At 36.9% G+C, this 22,675-nt stretch overlaps 3 protein-coding genes across 7 annotated transcripts in view; all 3 read right to left on the bottom strand.

Annotated features, from left to right (window-relative positions):
• Positions 1 to 2,042: 2,042 nt before the first annotated feature.
• Positions 2,043 to 15,133, bottom strand: LOC107741065 (uncharacterized). The gene is made up of 24 exons (XM_016553653.1): positions 15,019 to 15,133; positions 12,851 to 14,472; positions 12,048 to 12,109; positions 11,579 to 11,617; positions 11,445 to 11,494; positions 11,248 to 11,360; positions 11,048 to 11,158; positions 10,807 to 10,932; positions 9,913 to 10,029; positions 9,679 to 9,803; positions 8,813 to 9,500; positions 8,546 to 8,602; positions 8,216 to 8,270; positions 8,038 to 8,072; positions 7,787 to 7,918; positions 7,044 to 7,183; positions 6,756 to 6,960; positions 6,483 to 6,614; positions 6,254 to 6,384; positions 5,262 to 5,394; positions 5,001 to 5,139; positions 4,696 to 4,817; positions 3,955 to 4,582; positions 2,043 to 2,103 (listed from the first exon to the last, which is right to left on the bottom strand). The coding sequence occupies exons 2-23, from the start codon at positions 14,264 to 14,266 to the stop codon at positions 4,559 to 4,561; spliced, it is 4,152 nt and encodes a 1,383-aa protein (XP_016409139.1). The 5' UTR covers positions 14,267 to 14,472; positions 15,019 to 15,133; the 3' UTR covers positions 2,043 to 2,103; positions 3,955 to 4,558.
• Positions 15,134 to 15,343: 210 nt separating this feature from the next.
• On the bottom strand, positions 15,344 to 17,676 carry LOC107741112 (THAP domain-containing protein 4). Of its 3 annotated transcripts, none has more exons than XM_016553701.1 (3): positions 17,116 to 17,676; positions 16,364 to 16,496; positions 15,344 to 16,018 (listed from the first exon to the last, which is right to left on the bottom strand). In XM_016553701.1, the coding sequence occupies exons 1-3, from the start codon at positions 17,413 to 17,415 to the stop codon at positions 15,978 to 15,980; spliced, it is 474 nt and encodes a 157-aa protein (XP_016409187.1). In that variant the 5' UTR covers positions 17,416 to 17,676; the 3' UTR covers positions 15,344 to 15,977. The 3 variants fall into 3 exon arrangements, with proteins under 3 accessions (XP_016409187.1, XP_016409189.1, XP_016409188.1); XM_016553703.1 differs by having other exon boundaries at positions 15,344 to 16,013; XM_016553702.1 differs by having other exon boundaries at positions 16,379 to 16,496.
• Positions 17,677 to 18,000: 324 nt separating this feature from the next.
• Positions 18,001 to 22,675, bottom strand: part of LOC107741063 (matrin-3-like) — a 28,125-nt gene continuing 23,450 nt past the window's right edge. For all 3 annotated transcript variants that reach the window (XM_016553651.1, XM_016553649.1, XM_016553650.1), the window contains exons 14-21: positions 22,324 to 22,446; positions 21,982 to 22,110; positions 20,638 to 20,760; positions 20,423 to 20,553; positions 20,044 to 20,335; positions 18,926 to 19,079; positions 18,521 to 18,636; positions 18,001 to 18,340 (exon numbers count right to left, since the gene is read on the bottom strand). In XM_016553651.1, coding sequence (XP_016409137.1) covers positions 18,287 to 18,340; positions 18,521 to 18,636; positions 18,926 to 19,079; positions 20,044 to 20,335; positions 20,423 to 20,553; positions 20,638 to 20,760; positions 21,982 to 22,110; positions 22,324 to 22,446 — 1,122 coding nt within the window. In that variant the 3' untranslated portion in view covers positions 18,001 to 18,286. The remainder of the gene's footprint in view (positions 18,341 to 18,520; positions 18,637 to 18,925; positions 19,080 to 20,043; positions 20,336 to 20,422; positions 20,554 to 20,637; positions 20,761 to 21,981; positions 22,111 to 22,323; positions 22,447 to 22,675) is intronic.

Below are 22,675 nucleotides of genomic sequence, written 5' to 3'. Positions count from 1 at the left end.
TCAAATGTAGTGGAGTAAAGAGTACAGATACTCATTCAAAAATGTAGTGTAGTAGAGAGTAAAAGTTGCTAATATCTTTGATACTCAGTACAACTACAAAGTATCAAAAAAGATACTCAAGTACAGTAACTAATTACATTTACTCCAATACTTTACACCTCTGCCCAAATTAAAGCTTTTGTACCTTTTTCTGAGTGTGGATGTTTGTTATTTAATCATTTCATTGCTTTCTCTGCTTAATAATAATAATTTGACAGAATTTGTAGGTTTACTGGTTATATTGTGAATTGTATTGGGTTTAATAATGGTCCCTGTGGGTCCACTGGTAATTTGTCATCACCTATTTGTGTTAAAACCAATAAATCCTAATGGAATGTTTCCCAAAACACACTACAGAAAACCTTTGTTTAATTGGTTGATAGTTTGCAACGGTTGTAATGGTATTTGTGGAAGCCATAAGAATTTCTGTGATGGTTTCAGCAGGGTTTCATGCCAGAAAACGGTTGCTTTTAATATAATTCAACTGCTCTGCTTGTAAAAATTAGATTCTGAATAGTCACGCATTCATTTACGTATATTTTCGTCTCAGAATGAAATGCGAGTAAGAATTGCTAGCGTCGCACTGCTCTCTACAGGTCATATTGAGAATTGCACAAAGCCTCTGTGTTGACCTGGGCAGCAGGACGCTGAGAATCACTTGGGGTTACTGGAGATGGTTTTAAAGAGGAGTCATAATCCTGTGTCCAGTAGTAATTAGGATTAGGACATTCACCTGACAGCAGTCACAGTATGCATATAAACAGGTGTTGACACAGTTAGAACATCTGGAAAATTAAGAACTTTAGGTTGTTGCTTGCCAGAATTGTCACTAATTTAGTGTTGCAAACCTGCAAACATACAATCAAGAAAAGTTTCAAGAGCTTTCAGTTCCCTTCAGTATTATGTACATGAGGGTCTGGTTCAGTTGTCTCCTTACTCAAAAGGCAAAAGTTTGAGGTTATTAGGATAAAAAAATGAAATGAGAATAATGAAACAAATTCATTAAATTGATCATGTGCGACAGTAAAGACCTTTATAATGTTACAAAAAAATCTAGCTGTTATTTTGAACTTTGTTCATCAAAAATCCAGAAAAAGAATGTATAATGTTCAAATAGAAAACAGTTACTTAAAATTGTAATACATTTCACAATGTTTCACATGTTTGTATAAAAAATATATTTATATATAAATTATATGAATATAAATATATACATGTAAATATATGTAATTTTTTCAAAATATATAGGTGTATGCATGTGTATTTATATATACATAATAAATATACACAGTACACACACATATTATGTAAACAAAAGCTTTTATTTTGGATGCGATTAATCGTTTGACAGCACTAATATATATATATATGGCATTGAATTGATAATATTTTTAAAAAGATATATCTATTTTAAAACCTGCAATAAAAGCAATGATATTTCAAAATATTACTACAACTTAAAATAACTGTATTCTATTTTAATATATTTTAATTAAATATAAGTGTGGAAAACAGTTATGCTGGAAACCGTGATACATTTTTTTCAGGATCCTTTGATGCATATAAAGCATTTATTTGAAATAGAAACCTTTTGTAAAATTATAAATGTCTTTACTGTCATTTTTGATCAATTTAATGCATCCTTCCTGAATTAAAGTATTAATTAACTGTGAATAAAGTATTAAATTAGTAGTGTAATAAATATTATTATTTTGTGTAAGACTAATTCATCTGTTGTGTGACTGTATTACAAGTACTTATATTATGAAATGTATTTTGAATTGCAATACAGTAAATTCCTCTTCCTGTCATTTCAACTCCAATGAATATAAAAAGGAGGCAAGTGTTTTCCATAACCCAGCTCCAAAGAGGGGACTTCAGAATGAAGATGATTTTAGTCCTCTGAAGGAAATAATTCTACAGCTACTTCTTGAACGTACAGCACACTAAACAACATTGCATCACACTGACCGTAGAAGAGTCTGAGGGTTTCCAGGCCCAAGAAGAGGAGCAGCAGGACAACATCCAATATCAGATTGGCTTGTGGGTAAGGGAGGATCACCCCTACAAACGACAGAGCAAGCACTGATTACTACACATATAAAATCTCAACCTCTAGATCAGGGGTGTCAAACTTGAAGGGGTCATATGACGTTGCTAAAAATAACATTATTTTGTGTATTTGGTGTAATGAATTGTGTTTATGCAGTTTAAGGTTCAAAAAACATTATTTTCCACATACTGTACTTACATGCTTAATGCATATCGCCACCTAATTGATGGTTGTGCAATCATTTTTTTTTTTTTCCCATTTAACCTTTAATCCTTGAGAATATGAATTATATTGTTTGTTTATTAATGCTAATTATATATTAAGTCATATCATATATGTATTTTGATTTAGAATTTAGACATTATAGAAAATGCCGATCCATGTGTGAGATGATAATATAAAATGTAATAAATAAATATATATAATATAATAAATTAATCATTACCTTGTCATAGTGTTTTATAATTTATACAGATAACTGTTATATATGCCAATAAAATAAATATAACTCGTCAGTAGATCCTGCTGTTTGGAATACCCCCCAGGAATTGAGTATGACACCCTGCTCTAGATGCTTTACTGAGCCCATACATCACCTTTGTAGATAAACATAAGAATCTCAGCGATGAAGAACGCTGCAAAATACCAGCCATTCAAATGAAACAGGATCTGCAGTGGTGTGGAGGACAACTGAGATACTTTGTTAAGATACGCCACATAAACAGAGCAAACAAAGATAGATGTGTAATTTAGAAAACTGTAAAGGACAGCTTGAAAGGATACGACAGGTTGTCTTCCTGCAAAAGCGAAATTAAATTAGTAAGGTCGTCCTTTGTTGTCTCCCTTAGGAGAAATTTGTAAGAGCAGGTCAACTTACAACAACATTACACTTAAGACAAAAAAAAAAACACTGAATTAATTAACAATGTATGCCTAAAAGTAGAGGAGAGACTGGGAATTGTAACCCCTTTTGTCTCTGGCTGTTTTGGTCCTGAAACTCTCAAAAATTGCCTACCCACATCTGATCACTATAAATATCAGCCATTTTAAGATCTAATGTTATCATAAAGCAAACTTTATTTTAAATAATAAAAAAAATGATGCTGAATTTTTGAAATTAGGCCTATGTCATCTGCAAACATGAAACTCATTCTTATAAAATACATCTATTTAAATATAACACTGATTTTTAAATAAGAAAATAAATCGTATCCGCCACTGAATGAATGAATGAGTAAAGGGGGGTAATTGCGATTTTTTTATTTCAGAATTCTGGCTTTTTTTTTGGCCAGTTTACATCTGCCAATTCTGACTTCTTTTCTGAGAAATGATACATAAACTTAGAATTGTAAGATACAAACGCAATTGCGAGTTATAAAGTCCAATTCTGAGGGGGAAAGACTATTTTCTCAGAATTGCGAGTTTGTGTCTCATAAATATGAGGGGGAAAAGCCAGAATAATGAGATAAAAGATCGCAATTACCTTTTTACATTCAGCGGCGGAAACAGGCTTCTATACAGTAACGTTAGATTCACTACCGACAACATAACGCTTTTGGAGTTCTTCTCAGAAAGCAAAGTTTTGATGAATCTTCTGAAGTGACTAATCAGACAGTAGCAACAATCTTAAACGCCTCAAGAACAAAGTGGGTATGTATGTACACGAATGACAACACGAGTATCCATGTTTTATGCAACAAGCGGCAAAAACTAGTAACGTAAATCACACACAGAAATCCCGTTTTGTTCATGAGCAAATCACAGGCAACTCATTAGAATTCGAGTTAATAATCAAATATTTCCTGCCACAACAAAACGACAGCAGTGTCATGAATGGCTAACATTAGCTTGACGATACTTACCCTCCATTCGAATCAAACAGGCATTAATTGATCGCTTTTTGTTTACCAAATCATTTTATTTGGCTTCATAAAAAGCCATTCGTTCTATTCACAATAAAATATAGGCAAATGTGTGCCGACATCGAGCTAAAATCAACTTATTTACAACCAACCCCACAACATTCTGCTTACCGTGCGCGGCCATGTTGAATTGTCATGGAAACGGCATACTGTGGGCGGAGACAACCATCAGCCGTCCAATCAAAACCCGCGTCAAGAAAACAAGCGCGCTTATTTCATAACTTTACGTCTTTATTTGAACGGGAACGATTTTAAGGCATTCTATTTAAACTCAATCCAGTACACACTGCAAGAAAATACATGCTTTTTGAAGAAAACATGACAGTTTTTGTTAATCACCAGATAAAACCATTAATGAAATAAAAGCACATCAGAACAAACAAGCTATAATTAATAAAAAAAAGATCAAATAAAATGACAATTTCTGCATTAGTACTGAATCACTTAATGACTTAACACATATTATGATGTGAATTAGCTACAGTATGTTATCATTATGAGCGTCTATGAATGATTTCTGGATTGGCTTGATTCATGTCATGGTTTATGTTGAACGCTCCTTGTGCTCCTAAGAGAAAAAAATAATGAGAACACGTGTCAGTCTTGTATAATTTCTACCACACTAAAGATAAAATATCAAATCTGATAGATCATGCAAATAAGAAGTCTGTGAAGGTTTGCCTTCAGCTTTTGATGATGCACTGGGGTCCTGCAGTGTTCGTCCTTCGCCTCTTCCTCACTGGCATAGATGGCATTACACAGGCTGCAGAAGTAACCCACCACAGGCCGAACAAACTCTGTGCCTGTTGGTAAAGTACAAAAGATCAGTTGTGCAGAAGCAGAGCTGTACTGTCCAATATAGCCTTACTACTTTTATTAAATGGTAGCTACTTAATTCCCTGAGGATTTGCACGAGCGTTAGAACCTCTCACAGCTCAGGTTTGTTAAGCATCATGTTTTCAGAGGGCTGTGAAACACGCTCTTACCCACTGGGTCCATCACAGGTGTTTGCGTCTCTGACACAGTGTCTGAATTTTCCTCCTTCGTTACGCTTCCATCATCAGCTGCAGAAACCTGCTTCTCATCTCCCTTCGAGTTGTCATCTCGATTATCATTCGAAGACTCCTAAAACCAGTGTTATTCATCATCAAACACATAGTATCGGTAGATATGCTGCACAGCGGTATCTGAAAGCTTACCAAACAGGGATTTGACCAAAGACAGGAAAATAAGTGAGAATGATCTACCTCGACATTCGCTGATGTCTGGATAGACGGCTGCTGCTCAGAAATACTGTTTTGTGTCTTGGATTCATCATTTTCCTCCTCTAACTCGGAAAATGGGTGTATAGAACCATCACTAGGTCCATGTAGAAAGTACCTAGCAAACAATACAAAACGTGTAGGGATGCAGTGAGTGACTTTCATAATTGATTATACAGTTCAGTAAGATAAACTGGTCAAATACATTGTTTACATCTGAAAAATGTGCAAATTGAAAACTATAAAAATATGAAGTTCACGCTAAACATACCATGTGCAAAAATTTTACAAACAAAGTGCACAACATATAATATGCTTCACAACAAAGTGTTTGTCCAGTTTTCAATATGAGGAACAGCAACGTGACTCTTTATTTTTTCTGTGACTGTAAGAGACGGCTATATCCTATTATATGTTATAATCCCATTGCAGTTACTGTTCGCATAAAAATAGCATTACCTGTGTTAGATGTAGGATTCAATTAAACATGGTGCATTTAAAACCTAAATTTAACATCCCAAAAACATTTAATCAGAATAACGAGTTTTCTGTTGCACTCCAGCTAGTTGATATAGAGTTCGTGCTCATTAACATCTAATGGGGACTTAAAATGATGAGCCTTGTAGCAAAACACTAAAGAGCACACTCATCTGTCCAAACACCTGACTAAGGCAATCCAAATCAAAGCCTATAATCTTGTTTGAATATAAAATGCTTTGTGCTTTGGACAGTTTTGGGTTGTGCACTTTTTTGTCAAGCATTTTTCACTATTGTAAACTGACATCACTTGACTAATTGTTAATAATGCCGACTATAATCAATTTTGCAGGTCTTGAGGCCCTGACTCTGTGTTTGACATCAAGAAACAATGACTGCTTGCTACACACTATAAAGATGACAAATAAGTAACTAGCACTGCTATTTTGAATTTGCATTTTAGTACATCAAAATGAAATGCATAAATTACTATCCAATACCTTTTATTTAAATGAGCATGTTTGGTAGACACTGAAATCTTGGGATGCATTCCAGCAACTGTAATTTTATTCATGTTGGCCGCAGCTACAACCTTTTCAGCATCAGAGGCATTTTTCATTTCAATCAGTCCCTGGTGGGTGAGAAGAACAACATTTTAAGATTTCATTGATGGAAGCACTGAATCTATTTGAAATACAGTATATATATATGGCAGTTATAGCTACTAACCGTTCGATGAAGGCGAAACATCCAATGGCGTACTACTTTACCATACGGTTCTGCGATGCTCAGAAATTCTGCATCAGTGTACTCATCAGGCATGGGAAGGTTTCTGATCCGGAGAACTCTGCCATACCCGTCCTGAAGTATTGGAAAGCAACAAGACACTGTGTTAGCTGAACTGTGTATAATCAATGATACGCCAATGTTTACATGTGTTTTGTGGCCTTTTTTTTAAATAATATTTGAGATTCATTTTGTGAAATGGTTTCTTGATTTGACCTCCTCATCACTAGACGTTTGCATGATTGTGTCCATGCTGGTTTCCTTTTCTTCCTGAGCCTCAGCATCTTCTTCAGAGATCTCGGTCTCAGCCATCACTACTGTGCTCTCCTCACTGGAAGCCAGTGTGCTTGATGGCTCCTTATTGTTCTCTTCAGTATCTTCCTTAACTTTCTGTTTCTCAGTGTCAGCGTCAACACTTTGCCTAAAACAGAATCAAATATCATCTGATGTGTTCTTCAGAACACGAGAAAACTACAGAAAAGTAGTTATTGAAATGTAAGTTACCCCTCGTTCAAGTGGCTGTATTTCTTTGACACGGTTATCCTCAAGTTTCTGCCGCCTAGTTTAATGTGTTGCCTTTTACACTCGGCTTCGAGTTTTGCAGCATCGGCAGCATTCACCATCTCAATTAATGCCTTCTCCACCTGCAACGAAAACATAATTAACATAATTCTATATATTATATCACGTATCGTGAACACTTAAAAGTAGAGCTGTAAGGAATTCTCATGAAAACTGTAATGATTAGGTCAGGCTATATCAATGATAGGTTAACTATTTCCGAAAGCCCTAACGAATAGATTCAAAACTCACGTAGTTCTAAACATTTTTCTTCTAACAGAATATTTTAGTAAATATATGCATTCAAATATTACTGTGTATGTGACATTTCAGAGCAAATACATACATTGAGCTGTCTCTGACAAATATCATCAAAAGTTTAAAAAATACTAGCATTAAAAAATAGATTGCAAATTAAAGGGGTCATATGATGTTGCTAAAAAGAATGTTATTTTGTGTATTTGGTGTAGTGCAATGTGTTTATGTGGTTTAAGGTTCAAAAAACACTATTTTCCACATAATGTACGATTTGTTAATCTAATGAATAACTGATTTGTTAAATTAAATGAAAAATTGTGTGTTTGATTGGTCCAGACGCTACAAACAGTTTGACATTTTGCTTACTTTTGCATACACCATTTCCTTCTATTTAATGTTAAAATGATGCTTTAATTTGATCATTTTACCTTTCGATTGCTGCGAACCAGACAGCAGTTTGCCACATCTCCGTATTTTTTCCCAATTTTCAGTAAATCTGCTTCACTGTATTTTTTAGCCACTGGAAACCCTGCCACCTCCAGAACTTTGCCAAACTTTTCCTAAAAAAAGGGAAAGTTATAAAGAACTCAAAAGCCTTAGCATAATTAATAGAAGACACCATAATTTGTATTCCATATATACACAATCACAAACCCTTTAAAGGGAAAAACAGACTAACCTCAGTGCTTGAAGTCGAGATCTCCATTTCATCACCTAAAACAGAATGGACATACTTCTTCAATTATCTTTGAAACGTAATAACTAAAGCAAACTACAAAAACAGTTTTAGGAAAACATACAGCAGAACTTTATTGCTTTTACTGTTGAATTATTCAATAACCGTGTAAAATAAATACCTTTTTCTGTCAACACTCCCTCCTTGTCTAGATTCTCTGAGAAATCTGCTGCCTCCTACAGACAAAACAGGACAGATGTAGGCTATATGTATAGAATGCAACATTATTAACTGTGTATCATTCACTACCAACTGAAATACTTAAATTGTGTACATTCTATTCAAAACTTGAATAGATTTTGAATAGACTTGAACATGTGTTGTCAGAAAGAGCACCAAAGCTACTAGGCCATGACTAGTAATACTACATTTTTTGATATCCTTTTTTTTTTTTAGATGTTGAGTCCCCAATTTCAAAATGTGGGTAACTGTTACACTCATTTGCGTTTACCTCCATCTCCACTGTATTGTCTTTTTGCTCCCCTTGTTGCTGGTTTTGTTCTCCTTGTTGAAGCTCTCCTTGTTGAAGCTCTTTTTTCTCTCCTTGTTTAAGCTCTTTTTGCTCTTCTTGTTTAAGCTCTTTTTGCTGAAGCTCTTTCTTCTCTCCTTGTTGAAGCTCTTTTTGCTCTTCTTGAAGCTCTTTTTTCTTTTCTTGAAGCTCTTTTGGCTTTTCTTGAGGCTCTTTTTGCTCTCCTTGTTGAATCTCTTTTAGCTTTTCTTGAAGCTCTTTTTTCTCTCCTTGTTGAAGCTCGTTTTGCTCTCCTTGTTGAAGCTCTTGGGCTTCCTTACAATCGCTCGATCTTTCCGAAGTAGTAGCAGTTGGTGCACACTCTGACGTCTCTGGCTGTATGCTCGATGTGTCCATGTCTGAAGGTTTAGTCTGATCATCTGACTCTTTCACAGTTTGGACATCTTCAGATGCATCCTGTTCATCGGAGGTTTCATGCGCCTCATCATCCATCTCTTCATCTACTGTGAGCTCATCTTCTGAATTCAGTGCCTCACCATCATCAGCTATAACCGCCACTCCTTCAAGATCACTATCATCAGTCATGATGTCAGACTGATTGTTGTCGTCTTCAACAGTCTCCTTCACACTTTCTTCTGTTTTTGTTTTTTGCTTCTGGTCTTTCGAAGGAGAGCTTTTTTTAGAACGGGATTTGGATGAGCTGTCCCGTCTAGAGCTCTCTTTGGTTTTCTCCCGTGAGCGTCGACTTTCTTCTCGTTTCTTAGAGTCGTGACTCCTGCGAGACCTGGACCTCTCTTCAGAAGCTCTTCGTTTGGGGCTGGGAGAGTCTCTGTGGGATCTCCTCCTCGGGCTGCAACTCCTCCTCCTCCTCCTCCTGCTGCTGCTGCTGCTGCTGCTATAAGGAACTGGTGATTTTTCTTTGTCAGCATCCGTCATTCTAGACCATGAAGAGAAATATCAAGCATGTTATTTTAGAAGTAGAATGGAAAAACGCACACCAAATTAAAAAGTGTAACATCTCTAGTGTTACCCAACAAAACAGAATAAAATCCATGTCCAAATGCAAAAAAATGGTGTCTTTACAAGCCAACATAAGATCAGCAAAACAGGCTTACTCAAGCGTCTGGTACTCAGTTGAGGAGCAAACGTTAATGGTTTTTCCTTTTATTTTAAGTGAATTGGTTGAATAGTGCTCCACCAATTTGTCGGCCTCCTCTGCACTGCTCATCTCCACATAACCCTGTAAAAAGGCACAAAGTCTTTATACAACATAGATGACTGCAGAGAAAAAACATGCCATAATATAAGTAAATAAATAGAAATATCTGCACAACAATAAGCTTAGCTACCCGGCTTGGGAGAAACAGAGAATGTTTAACTGATCCGAAACGCTTAGCAATGGCCGTCAACTCTGAGCGTATGCCATCACTAGAAGGTAACGGTGAAAAGCTCACTACACGAGAAGTCTGTAAAACATGAAGGAAATCATTCAATCACCATTGGTGGCATGCTAAAACAAATCAAATGGATGCAAGTCACTTTTGAAGGTGTCATTGGTAAAATCTTCTGAATGGCACTTGGAAAATATCTCTGATCCCTCCCTAACATAACTGAATTAGGTGCCCGACTGAAAAGCAGATAGCTGAGTGAATGTAGCTGAAGTGGATCATTCAAGTTAATCATTATATTCAGCTCCATAAGCAGGTATCATTTTGTCATGCGTGTCATTTTGCTTATCAAGCCTTTGACAACACAGATGAAGCACTGCTGCACTCCTGCTCCATCTCTGACTACAAAGTCTCAACCATATTTTTAGGATTGGGTTTTGTAAAGTAGGGGAGAGTCTAATTCAGGGACTAGTCTGGCAGAAGTTTCAAAATGTTTAACATCGCTAACAAGCAGGGGTTTTGAAACTGCTTCATTGAAAATTTTTAGAGAAAAACTGTTTACCGTTTGATTCTTCTTTCTATAACTAAGAAAACAAATCTTGAGCTTAACCATATATTTTATAATAATTTCTATTAGCATTACTACAGTGACAATATAATGACTAATCAATTTAGGAAACAACATGTTGTCTTTGTAATATCACTTAATATTTTCTCATACTGTATAAATGGGTTTACACAGGAAAATATGTGGTTGTACTTCTATTTTAGGAAGAAGGTCCTCATATTTGGTCGTCCTCTGCATCAAAAAGTCCTGGCTTAACCCAAAATATAACATTTAACATATTTACTCACCTGTAGGAAATTGAATGCTGCAGACAGAGTAAATACGATCAGTTCTCCTCTGATCCTCAAAGGGTTTTGGTAGAAATATTTTACTATATCCTCTGCCTGGCCTGCTGTTCCCATATTCACAAAAGCCTAAAATATATTACAAGAATAAAGTATTACAGCCCATTTAAAAATCAGATTAATATATTTGTTAAAGGAGTTATATATATATATATATATATATATTAAAAATAAAATGCCATACCATTCTAGGTAACATGATAATTTTGACAATCGCCCCAAACTGGCCAAGCAATTTTTTCAGGTAAGCTTCATCCACATCATCCACTTCAAACTTGACACACACCACTTTGCACTGTAATCAAATTTGGTTAAATAAACAAATATAACAATGTCTGAACTTTAAACCAGCAGTGAAACAGAACATCACAAATAAAAATCCACCTTCGTTGTTGCTTCAGTGTTATTGCGGTTTTGGCTGCTTGATGATTGACTTTTACTGCTCAACGCTGCACTTTTGCTGCCTGACGATCCATTTCTACTGCTTGAGGTTCCACCTGAAAAAAGCATAACATCTATAATATCTAAAATATCTAGAAGATAGATAGCTTGAATCACTACGAAGAGAATAAAGACGTTACCTCGTTCCTGTGTTGTTCTGGACGCGTGTCGATCAGGATGGGGCTCATTTCTGTTAAAGTGTGTACATAACATGTAAACTAACACATTTTTGGAAATGTGCTGGTTTACAAATATAATGAGGGAATGATTCTACCTTCGAGCAGATTGGATTGTCTGATCCCACGCTGGATATCTAATGAAAAAGGATACGTGTGTAAAACATTTATTGACATTTGAGCATTTTGGCAGTTGCTTTTAACACATTCAAGGCCTGTATTATATCAGTATGTGAGCAGAACTGAACCCATGCAATTGTTAGTATTACGCTACTGATAACTCTGTGTACCACATAAAACATCAAGGTGGAAAATACATAATACTATTACTTTAATAAAATGTGTCGTAAAGAATTGCACATGCTTTGTCTGTACACTGAGTTATGTTTCATGTTAAATCTGTATGACTACTGGCAATAAATCTGTATAAAATGTAGCTAAATCTCTTAAATCATCCTCACTATCACCAAATATGTTTCTTAAACCGCTTGAAATAATTATTTAGCAGCAACATGACTGCACAGGAGTTTTAGAACTAAATTAAAGAATAAAGTTGAAGATACTTACTTTTCCACAAGACTAAGTTGACTATGAGCATGTTGGGCTCCTTTTATATGCAAAGACCAGTCCTAAAACACAAGTTATATCTCTAAATATTCATTCATGAGGCACTAAATTGTATAATATGACAAAGTACATTTATAGTCCATATGATTAAGACAGACTTCTATCAAATTTAAATGAAAAGTATTTGCAAAAATCATGTATACTGTTATGCCAATGAATTTTTCACACCCTCTAACTGCATATGCTATCAAAATGAACAGATCTTTAATTTTGGTTGTTTGCTATCTTAATGAAAAAAATCAAACAAAAAAGACCATCATATCAAGAACAAAATGACAAGTCAATTATCAAGTCATTATGCAGTGCAAATCTTCATTTCCATTATAGCTCTTAAATCTCACTCCCACTAGCGCATATTCATACTTTTTGCATCAAGATGAATTACACCCAAGTATGACTTCATGCCTCAGTGACTCCATTGGTTCCTGCATGTCTTGTGACCGAACATGATGCAGCATATTTGCATATGCGGGAGCAGGAATGAGATTTGAGGACTACGGCAGTGGCATTATGACTTCATACAGTGCATGAGTCGACTGGACTGCTTTAATGTTACTTTCTGTCTTTATTAGGTTCAGTACAACATGACAGAATTTCCACTCTGGGGTAAACTATACCTTTAACGCATTATTAATAAACATGCTACTTGGACTTACCTCATACGCTCATGTGTAAATGGTACAGTACAACATGTTAAATAGCTGGTAATGTAGAATCTGTGAGAGCGAAAATAAGCTACTTACCTTGATAGAGAGGACAGTGATATCGCAGAGCACGCATGCGTAGGGAAATACTGGTGGAGTTTTCCCGTGGAAATCTGACGCCTCCTTCCTGGTAGGCACTCTAGGAGCTGACTCTGTCCTCCTTTGGTGTGAAGACTGACCAACGTCTCTGCTGGCCAGGTGCGAGGGTGGTGCAAGGTCTCTGATGGACAGGAGCGAGGGCAGACCGACGTCTCTGCCGGACAGGAGAGAAGGTGGGCCGACATCTCTGCTGGACAGAAGCGAGGGTGGAGCGATGCCTCTGTTGGACAGGAGCGAGGGTGGACCAACATCTCTGCTCGACAGATGTGAGGACTGGCCAATGTCTCTACTTGACAGATGTGAGGACTGACCAATGTCTCTACCGGACAGATGTGAGGGCTGACCAATACCGGACAGATGTGAGGACTGGCCAATGTCTCTACCGGACAGATGTGAGGGCTGACCAATACCGGACAGATGTGAGGATTGACCAATGTCTCTACCGAACAGATGTGAGGACTGACCAATGTCTCTACCAGACAGATGTGAGGACTGACCAATGTCTCTATTGGACAGATAAGAGGTCTGACTGACATCTCTGCTAGAGCGATGGGAGGACTGACTGACGTCTTTACTGGACAGATAAGAGGACTGACTGACATCTCTGCTAGAGCGATGGGAGGATTGACTTGCATCTCTACTGGTCAGAGGAGAGGACTGACTGACGTCTCTGCTGGACAAATGTGAGGATTGACTAACGTCTCTGCTGTGGCTAGAGTAAGACTGCGGGACAACGGACGTTTTCTGCCTTGATGGTTCTGTGGCATAAGACGCTTTATCAAAATAAGACTGTTTGTCTTTCAGATGGTTGTACTCAACCACATAGTTTGAGTCAGAACTGGTGTGCGTGCATGTTGGAGAGCTTGTTTGTTGGGCATTTTCCCAGCGGTCGTCCCAGGTTGGAAGCTGCTCTCGAGGAATGGAATATGACTGACGGACAGGCAAATCCAATGGATACTCAACCAGCTGAGTGTGGCTCCTGTCGTCCCAGGAGCGAGATGATGAACCGGGTTGGAGCGCACTGGACCTAGATGAAGAAGTGTTGGACGCTTTCTTATTTTTGATCTGCGCAAGAAGGTCAGGAAGGGTATCGGCTGCGATGAGATGCTCAGGAAGCTTGGCCAGAGTTTGAAGGTCTTCAGCATCCAGTCCACAGCTATGCAGAAAAGACAAAGCCTTAGCAGACGAGAGGACAGGTTCTGATGAGGATGGAGACGTCCGCTCTGGAGATGCGCCCCTAATTCGCGACCTGTAAGCGGTAGACTCCCGGTGATAAATTCGTTGCGAGTCTTTGTACTTGTCATTGCTTGCGCTGTAATCATCGGGTGGGTTTCGGTATGGTTGATTGTAAGACATGTCTCAAAGTTGTCAAAAGTGGTCAAATATGTGTAGGACCTCAAAAAAAATCAGCTCTTGCCGGGGCAGCTGCTGCTCACCTGTTAAAAAGTTGGTAAGGAGAATTTGTTGTCCTTGTATTAATACTACAATATTGAAGAGATCAGCTTCAGTTGGAAGATCTGCTGATGAATCCGGTTGAGGGGTGTCACCTGTATCAGTCTTACCTTGAGATGAAAAATTAAATCATTCACACTTTGTGGATGTCTCTGGATTTGTTTTATAAAACTTCAACTGTATCAGACCAGTAATATCACAACTAGTAAGTTAATTAAAGTAACTGGTAGATGTCTAATGTCCATGAACTTTGTTAGAGGATATGTATAAAGGAAAGCAACTTTAACTGGAAACCTTCATCTTTACGTTTTGAATCACTTTCGCTTTCATTTCAACATGCATTTATAATACACGTAAATGATTATATAAGAAAAAAAAAATTATAGAATATCACTGCTTGAAATGTCATATGTAAACTACCTCAATGTAGGTGGAGTTTGCTTTTCAACTTAAAAGTGAAGAAGAATAATTAGCGTTTTTCCAGAAAGGTTGATCTCTTGTGTTTTGGCCTGATGCTAAGCGCCATATTTCCGTTTGTCTTTGGCCCTGATGCTAACCGCCATATTCCCGCTAATACAATAACATCATATGACGCATCATCAAACTATATTACGAAGGAAATAATCCGTTTGTATTGACCTATGAAAAAAACTTACCTTACAAGCTGGAATAAAGCAATTGATCGCTAAAGCTATGCAAGATAGCGGTTATGGTGAAAGACGTTCTTCTCGTCTCGGTGTCTAAACCGGATGTGATCTTTCAAAATAAAAGTCGCCCCGGATGTATTGTTTGAATATGTGTGAATATTAAAAATGACTTATTACATTTTATTCAGAAATAAAATAACATATACACTGTAGCATTAATTGGTTAAAACAGAACATAAAAATAAGCTCTGATAACACCAATGCTAATGAAATGTTTGTCACTACTATTAATCAGTATTGTTACAGTAGAAATAACTTTACCAACTAAAGTAACATAGAGAAAAACTATGGTTAAAATGTCAAATTATGTAAACACAACTGTCTTCTCTCTCTGGCAAAATCCCTGTAAATACTGGAGGTTTTATATATAGACCAGAGACAGAGACAAGGAACAAGAACTGACCATTTATTTTTTCCAGACATTTATTGCCAGTAGTACCCTAACACTTGCTATATTACAAAGGCTTTTTAGCAATACAAAAATTTATGAAAGAGAGAGAGAGAGAGAGAGAGAGTTTTACTGTAAGGTGTTCTGAGCATGATTGATTCATTACATTATAACATTAAAATAAAATACTGATGTCAAGAATTGTATCTTTCATAAAACCTTTCAACATTCCCCAGACTCTGCATGACTTTTTATAATATCTCTCTCTCTCTCTTGCATTTTGTGAAAGATATAATTCATGACCTCAGTATTAATAAAACAACAGAAAAAGAAAAACAGTAGTAGCAGTTAAGTGTGTGGCATAAAATTTCACATCTAAATCGTTATAACAGAAGAGCTATGACTTGCTTATGAATTCGTCAGCTTTTACTACTACATTAAATTGAGAAAATATTTGTTAATTTAAAAAAAATAATAGAAATAAATATAGTCTATTAAAAGATGTTCCAGCATGAGTGGCTCATTTCTTCATCCCATTACTCTGTGCTTTGGCTTCCTCCTCTTCCAGATATTTTAGATGAGAAAAAAACAGAACATTTGTTTCAGAAACATATTGAATAACAACATCACAATTAGCGAGGTTCTATTTTAGTGAATCCTCGTTACAACAACAAATTGTAGATACCATGTAAATAAGATATTCGTTGTACAGTGTAATCAATCATTTTTTGATTAGAACTGGAATTTTCACAAGAATTCCAAACTCGGTTAACTCATGCTAAACTGAAGTGACTGACAGCTTCACTGATCACAAAGAGAGCAGTCTTTGCTCACTTTCTGTATTGCAAACCAAGTCAATGCCTGGCTTTGTGAAACAATTTATTAGCAAAATCAAAGCCATCTTACCAACTGGGACATTACCAAGAGCAGCGCTTCTAGATTCTAGCTTTATTTGAGGTGGTGCTGGTGTAGTGTATTTTCCCCCAGTCTTCACACTCTTCTCTGATACAACAGCAACAGTCTCTTCATCTTCAGCCTCCTGGTCAAAGGAAAGCAGTGGATAAATCTTTGTCTGCTGCACAGGGTTCCTGTCTGGGCTGAGATGGATCTCTCCGAGCCTCCTAAAACAGTCATCATGCCATTTGATGTGGTAAATCAGATTTAGTGCACACTGTCATGGTATGCACTACACAACAAATAATATAATGACTGTGATATAGTTCTATAGTGATATGGTTAATACTACAATAAATTAACTAGTTTGTATCTCCTTCTTGTATGACATTTTTTTTTATTTACCCCATGGTAACTGTTAATTTAAAGGAATTAGATCTCACATTAAAGAAACGGGAGGAGGAGCGTAATTATTCTTTAATTTTATTCTTGTCACCGGCCTTCCAACCTTAGAATGATCAGGTCATACCCCTTTAATTTATTTAAAAAAAAAATTATATATATATATATATATACATAAAATCACCGTTACGTCGTACCAATGGCCGACTGACTTCCGGAAAGTGAAGGTAAATTTGTTTTTTTGTGTATGTTTGTTCCCAACTTACTTAAACCTTTTGTGATCATAGGTTTGTTTGGAACAAAATACAGTACATGGTTTTCACAGTCATACAGATGTACTCTGTAAGTTTGTCCTCACATACCTCAGTTTTTAAAAACCACACAGGGACGGCTGTTGACTTCAGATATCGTCGTACATTTCCCTTATCTGATCTGAAATCGTCTCGTGAAAAATGTTGACTGCACAGCCTCAAAACTTCCAGAGACTGAACGGGTAAACTAGTATCCCGGTGAACCGCGAGCAGCCATAGCCTCAGGCGCTGCGGATCATTCAGTGGGAATCTGTGAAAAGTCAGCCTTTCCTCTGGCGATAACGGCCGAGGACGCAGCCTCACTGCTTTCTGTCTGTTGAAACATCCAGGAAAAGCACACATACGCACCATTGTTCAATGTGCAGCATAACCCTTTTGTAACTATACAGCTCGTTTGTAAACAGCGACCCAGTTCGTATCGTAAACACGTCAAATCTGTCGTAAAATGCGCATGCGTCAAGATTCAATTTATCAAAAGGGTTTAACATTTTTGTGGATATAGGTAACAGATAAAACAGTTGCCCCTAGCGCTACAATCAGAGTAAAACTGATATTTAAACCACATAAATATAACATTTCCTTTATAATTACACAATCTCCTGGAAATGCACCAAAACGCCATCGCATAATTAGTAGTTACCAGTTCAAAGTTATTCGGAAAAGGAACAGGAGAAAAATTAACAATTCTCTCTAAATAGCAGTGTTTTAATTCATTAATTAAGGCCCTTAGGTCTTAAATGATATACCAGAGAAATTGATTTTCACAAACAGGTTTACATTTTAAAATGTATCTTTACTGTTATTCCGATCTTGTGACAAACTCATTAGCACAGATTTACTGTATGCTGATTACATAACAATGGGGCCATGAATAGGTTCTCCTTTCACAGAATACAAATTAAATAGAAAAAAAAGATTAAAAAGAGTCAGACAGAGTCTGAGGAATGCTGAAATTTAATAAAAGAAAGGAAAAACAAAAATACAGTTGTTGTAGTAGTAGCAATTAAGGCGTAAAATGTGTTAAACTTCACATCTAAATCACTAAAACAGAACAGGCAGGAATATGATTTACGAATGTGTCAGCTTTCATTACTACTTTAAAAAGAGCGAGACCTCAGTCTAATCTTTTTTTTAGAAAAAAAAAATAATAATAATTTTAAAATTCACACAAAACACAGCACAAAGGACATATTAAGAGATGCTCCAGCGTGCCGTGAACGGCTTATTTCTTCGCTCCATTACTCTGTGCTTTGGCTTTCTCCTTTTCCAGATATTTCTGTTGAGAAAAAGAACCAAAAATGTCAATGTAATAATTCAGATATTTACTAATAAAAAAGTAAGTGAAACCCCAAGCTGTAATACATAATCTAGACCTCAGTCCTTTTCTGACATCTTATGCTTTTACAGTTAGCGCATTACAAGTGACAGAATGATGAGGATAAAAAAAAATGATCACCTTAAGTTTATCGTAGTGTGCTTGGCTACTGCAGTGGATCTTCTTTGCAGTGTCTTCATTCGAGTAAAACAGGAAGCAGACTCTGCAGTAATATCCCATCTTCACAAACTCCACACCTGAAACGGGTCGAATGGGATTCATTAATGAGACTCCTTACAAGCTATCTATCAGGACTATATTGCACAAATAGTGACTAAAATGGCCAATATTTTTCCTAAGTCAGGGCACATCAGGTTTTTATAAGACATTCATCGATTGGTTTGAAGCATTTAGCAGCAAGCCGAACTGATTTATTACCATATTTATGTGATTTTTTTATTCAAGACTACTACTCCGTGAAGGAGACTAAATACATAGGTTTGTTATGTCAAACTTATTTCTTTGCAAAAACCAAAGCCATCTTACCCACTGGGACATTAGGATCATATGGCTCAAGAGTAGCATGGCTAGTGTCAAGCTTTATTTCAGGCGGTGTTGTTGTAATGGGTTTTTCCTCCGTCTTCTTCTCGCTCTTCTCTGATTCAGGGGGAGTAGCATCAGTCTCTTCATCTTGTGGCTCCTGGGCAAAGGAAAGCAGTGGATAAATCAAGTACATCCTGTTGGCAGCATTTAAAAAAAAATTGTTTATCTACTGCCTGGACTGAGATCACTGTCAAAATATGACTCCATAATCTATAATAAGACCCCCCCCCACACACAATATGAAAAAAAATAATAATAATAATCCATCCCCTGTGGTTCTCTCACATCACAATCCACCCATATATTTGTTTAGGACTGTTTTGGCTTATAAACACTGCTTGATCTGTGCATATTTCTATCCTGTTTCAGATGTGACCACTTTTTCACTGGAGGAAGCGTTATTATGGATTATGGACAAGCATCCATAATAAAGGGGTAAAAAAACGTTTTGAACTGTCAAAATATGACTCCATAATCTATAATAAGACACGCCCCCCCCCACACAATATGAAAAAAAAAATAATAATAATCCATCCCCTGTTGTTCTCTCACATCACAATCCACCCATATATTTGTTTAGAACTGTTTTGGCTTATAAACACTGCTTGATCTGTGCATGTTTCTATCCTGTTTCAGATGTGACCACTTTTTCACTGGAGGAAGCGTTATTATGGATTATGGACAAGTATCCATAATAAAGGGGTAAAAAACGTTTTGATGGATTTGTTTCTTACAAACACGCAGCTTTTGCTTCACAAGGTGTAAATTGATGGAGTGGTGTGGATTATTGTGATGTTTTTATCAGCTGTTTGGACTCTCATTCTGACGGCACCCATTCACTGCAGAGGATCCAATGGTAAGCAAGTGATGCAATGCTAAATTACTCCAAATCAGTTCCCATGAAAAAATGTCCTGAGGGTGAGTTTCAGTAAATTTTCATTCTTGGGCAAACTATTCCTTTAAAGGGAGAGCTCATTCATAAAGTATGCTACCCTCATCCAAAAAGGAATGGCAAACAAGACTATATTCATGCTATAAACAAAAATAATGAGGTCACTCACAGTCTCCATATTCTGGTGCTCTGATGTGTCTTTGATTTGTTCCTCCTCTGGATCGCTCTTCACTTCAGGAACGGTTTCTGCGGAAACATTTTGGCTTTCCTTCTCTTCCTGGCTCTCCTCTTTCTCAGCTTTATCAGTGACAGTCTCTTCCACTTTCAACTTCTTGACAGAAGGCTCTTCCTCTTTCTTATTCTTACTTTTGCCAGAGGAGTTGCTCTGGGTCTCAGACTCTCCGGAGCGCTCCCTCTTGAGTGGCCGTTTGTCCTCAGGCTCTGGGCTTGGAGGTCTGTGTCTGTGAGAAGATTATATTGTCAAAACAGATGCCATTCAAGATTCTTTGGAAAGAAAAAAAAAAAGGGAATCTGAATTTCCAACTGACCCATGTTTGAGTTGCTTATATTTCCTGCTCACGTAGACAACCAGTCGTTTGCCTTCAAATTTAGGTCGATTTTCCTTGTAGGTCTCTGCCATTTTCTCAGCATCTTCCCAGCTTTCCATCTCAATGAAGCACTGAGCAAAAATACCACAAATGTTATAAACACCATATTTATTTTGCTTATGTATCCGCCAGAAAGTGTCAAATTTTTACATTACCTCATTGCGTATTCGGTTCAGAAAGTATCTCTTAACTTTTCCAAATGGTTCTGCGATTTTCAGAATTAAGGCATCTGAGCCTTTGAAGGGTGGAATATTACGAACGTAGATGACTCTGCCGCTCTGTAGACATTGCACATAAACGGTGTTAGATTCCGCAATTTTATATTCAAAGGCAGTATTCCGGGAGAGTTACAGGGATAGTTCACCCAAAAATTAATATTTGCTGTTCATTTTCTCACCCTTAGGACATCCAAGATGTAGATGACTTTTTTTCAGTTGAACAGTAAAGAAGATATTCTTAGCTGAAACCGTGCAAGACAAGCGGCTGTCCGTTTTTTAGAGTAAAAAAAATAAAATAAAAAAAATCAGGGAACACCAAATTAATAGCCAAGGCTCATGACAGTATATTGAGATCTTATGAAGTGGAACGATCGGTCTGTACAAGAAACTGATCATTATTTACAACATAATTACCTGTAATCCAGAGCCTCAGGAAACGGGGAAATCCGATTATTTTCCGCAAACTGGTTCTTTCTTGAAGTTTGTTTCAATGATTTGGTTCAATTCACTTGCTTGCTTACGTAATCACACAATGACGTCACGTATAGCCAATTATCATTAAAGCACCCACTGATGATGTGAAATGTGGATGTTTTACACGTCTAAAACACACCAAGTGACTAAACTGCTCTTCATCAGCTCACCTTTTTACATAAAACCAATGGCTCATTGGTCTTCAGTCCAAGTCAAATTGTTTTCTCAGTTCAGTGACTTTTGGAGGAACTGGAGCGCTGAATGATTCATCACAGGGTCAGATATGCCGGTATTTTGGCTTATTTCCAGTCGGAGTGACTGTCAGGCGTCTGAAAGTGAGTTTTGGATAACTAACTTGTACATCTGTGCTGCTCGAGCCACAAACGGTTTCAGATGATTCAGTCTGACTTGATGAACTGGTTTAACAAGTCCACCAAAAAAAAACAAAAAACGGTTCAAAAGAATGATTCGCTTGTGAACCAGACATCTCTCCGGACCGTTTACCTGAGGCTCAGGATTACAGGTAATAATGTAAATAGTGATCAGTTTCTTGCACAGACAGATTGTTTCGCTTCATAAGACCTCAATATATCGTCATGAGCCAGGGGTATTCATTTTGTGTTCCTTGATATGCTTTTCTTAATTCTTAAAGACGGGCAGCTGCTGACTTGAATGTTATTAATCAGCAAGGAACACACTTATAGCTAAACATTTTCTTTACTGTTCTACTGAATTAAAAAAAACTCACCAACATCTTGGATGGTCTTTTTTTGGGTAAACAATCCCTTTAATAAGCCCAAGTCTTACCTGGATGGTTGGATAGGATTGTGAATGATAGACCTTCACAGGCTTTCCACACACAGATGGCATGACATTTCCACTGTAGAAACTAGACATTGCTCTTGCCTCTTGTTCATTGGAGAGCTCCAGAAAGGCCTAACACAAAAAAAACAACCATCAGGCTATTTGAGCATAATTCATTGAACACAGACCGTGTTCTCCAGCCAAACTGCAATCAATTAAACAGCCTGTCAATGCATAATAAACATTTATACACATATTATTAAATAATCTAGCATTATTTTTGGATAGCTACAGCAAAGCTGCTGTGAGTGAGGTGGCCTGAACAGTACATCTGAGAGCTGTTACCTCAGGCCTCACATCCAAAACCAGGTGCCGCACCACTTTACCAAATGGCTTTGCAAGAGCAAGGACTTCATCCAGATAACCATAGCCACGTTTAAACCCAACGACATTCACAACTCTCAATCCCTACAATTAGAGAACATACATTAATATCTAACACAATCAGTAAATCAATGTACAGGCATTGACTACGTTTACATGGACATCAGTAATCTAATTATTTACCTTATTCTAAATAAGCCAATATTATGATTATGGTGTTAACATGAGTTACTTTTAGAATATTTCTTTCATGTTCTCGTTTTACATGTTATAGTACATAGTTCGATTAATGGCACACGTCATTACGTCACCA

The sequence above is a fragment of the Sinocyclocheilus rhinocerous genome, unplaced genomic scaffold (genome assembly GCF_001515625.1).
Source record: "Sinocyclocheilus rhinocerous isolate Xijiao unplaced genomic scaffold, SAMN03320098_v1.1 scaffold44, whole genome shotgun sequence".
In the NCBI taxonomy this organism is placed as follows: Eukaryota; Metazoa; Chordata; class Actinopteri; order Cypriniformes; family Cyprinidae; genus Sinocyclocheilus; species Sinocyclocheilus rhinocerous.
Note: the sequence above shows the minus strand (reverse complement) of the source record. Positions and strands in the feature narration are given on the sequence as shown.

Excerpts from the sequence above, each read along its gene's own strand:
- LOC107741065 (XM_016553653.1), bottom strand. The coding sequence starts at position 14,266 with ATGTCTTACAATCAACCATACCGAAACCCACCCGATGATTACAGCGCA. Across the intron at positions 8,603-8,812 it reads GAGAGAAAAAAGAGCTTCAA|CAAGGAGAACAAAACCAGCA; the intron begins GAAAAGCTAAAA and ends GGAGAGCTTCAA. Across the intron at positions 5,395-6,253 it reads CATGCTCATTTAAATAAAAG|GTACTTTCTACATGGACCTA; the intron begins GTATTGGATAGT and ends ATTGTTTGCTAG.
- LOC107741112 (XM_016553701.1), bottom strand. The coding sequence starts at position 17,415 with ATGGTGCGTATGTGTGCTTTTCCTGGATGTTTCAACAGACAGAAAGCA. Across the intron at positions 16,497-17,115 it reads TGTGGTTTTTAAAAACTGAG|GAGGCTGAAGATGAAGAGAC; the intron begins GTATGTGAGGAC and ends TCCTTTGACCAG. Across the intron at positions 16,019-16,363 it reads TCTTGGTAATGTCCCAGTTG|AGGAGGAAGCCAAAGCACAG; the intron begins GTAAGATGGCTT and ends AATATCTGGAAG.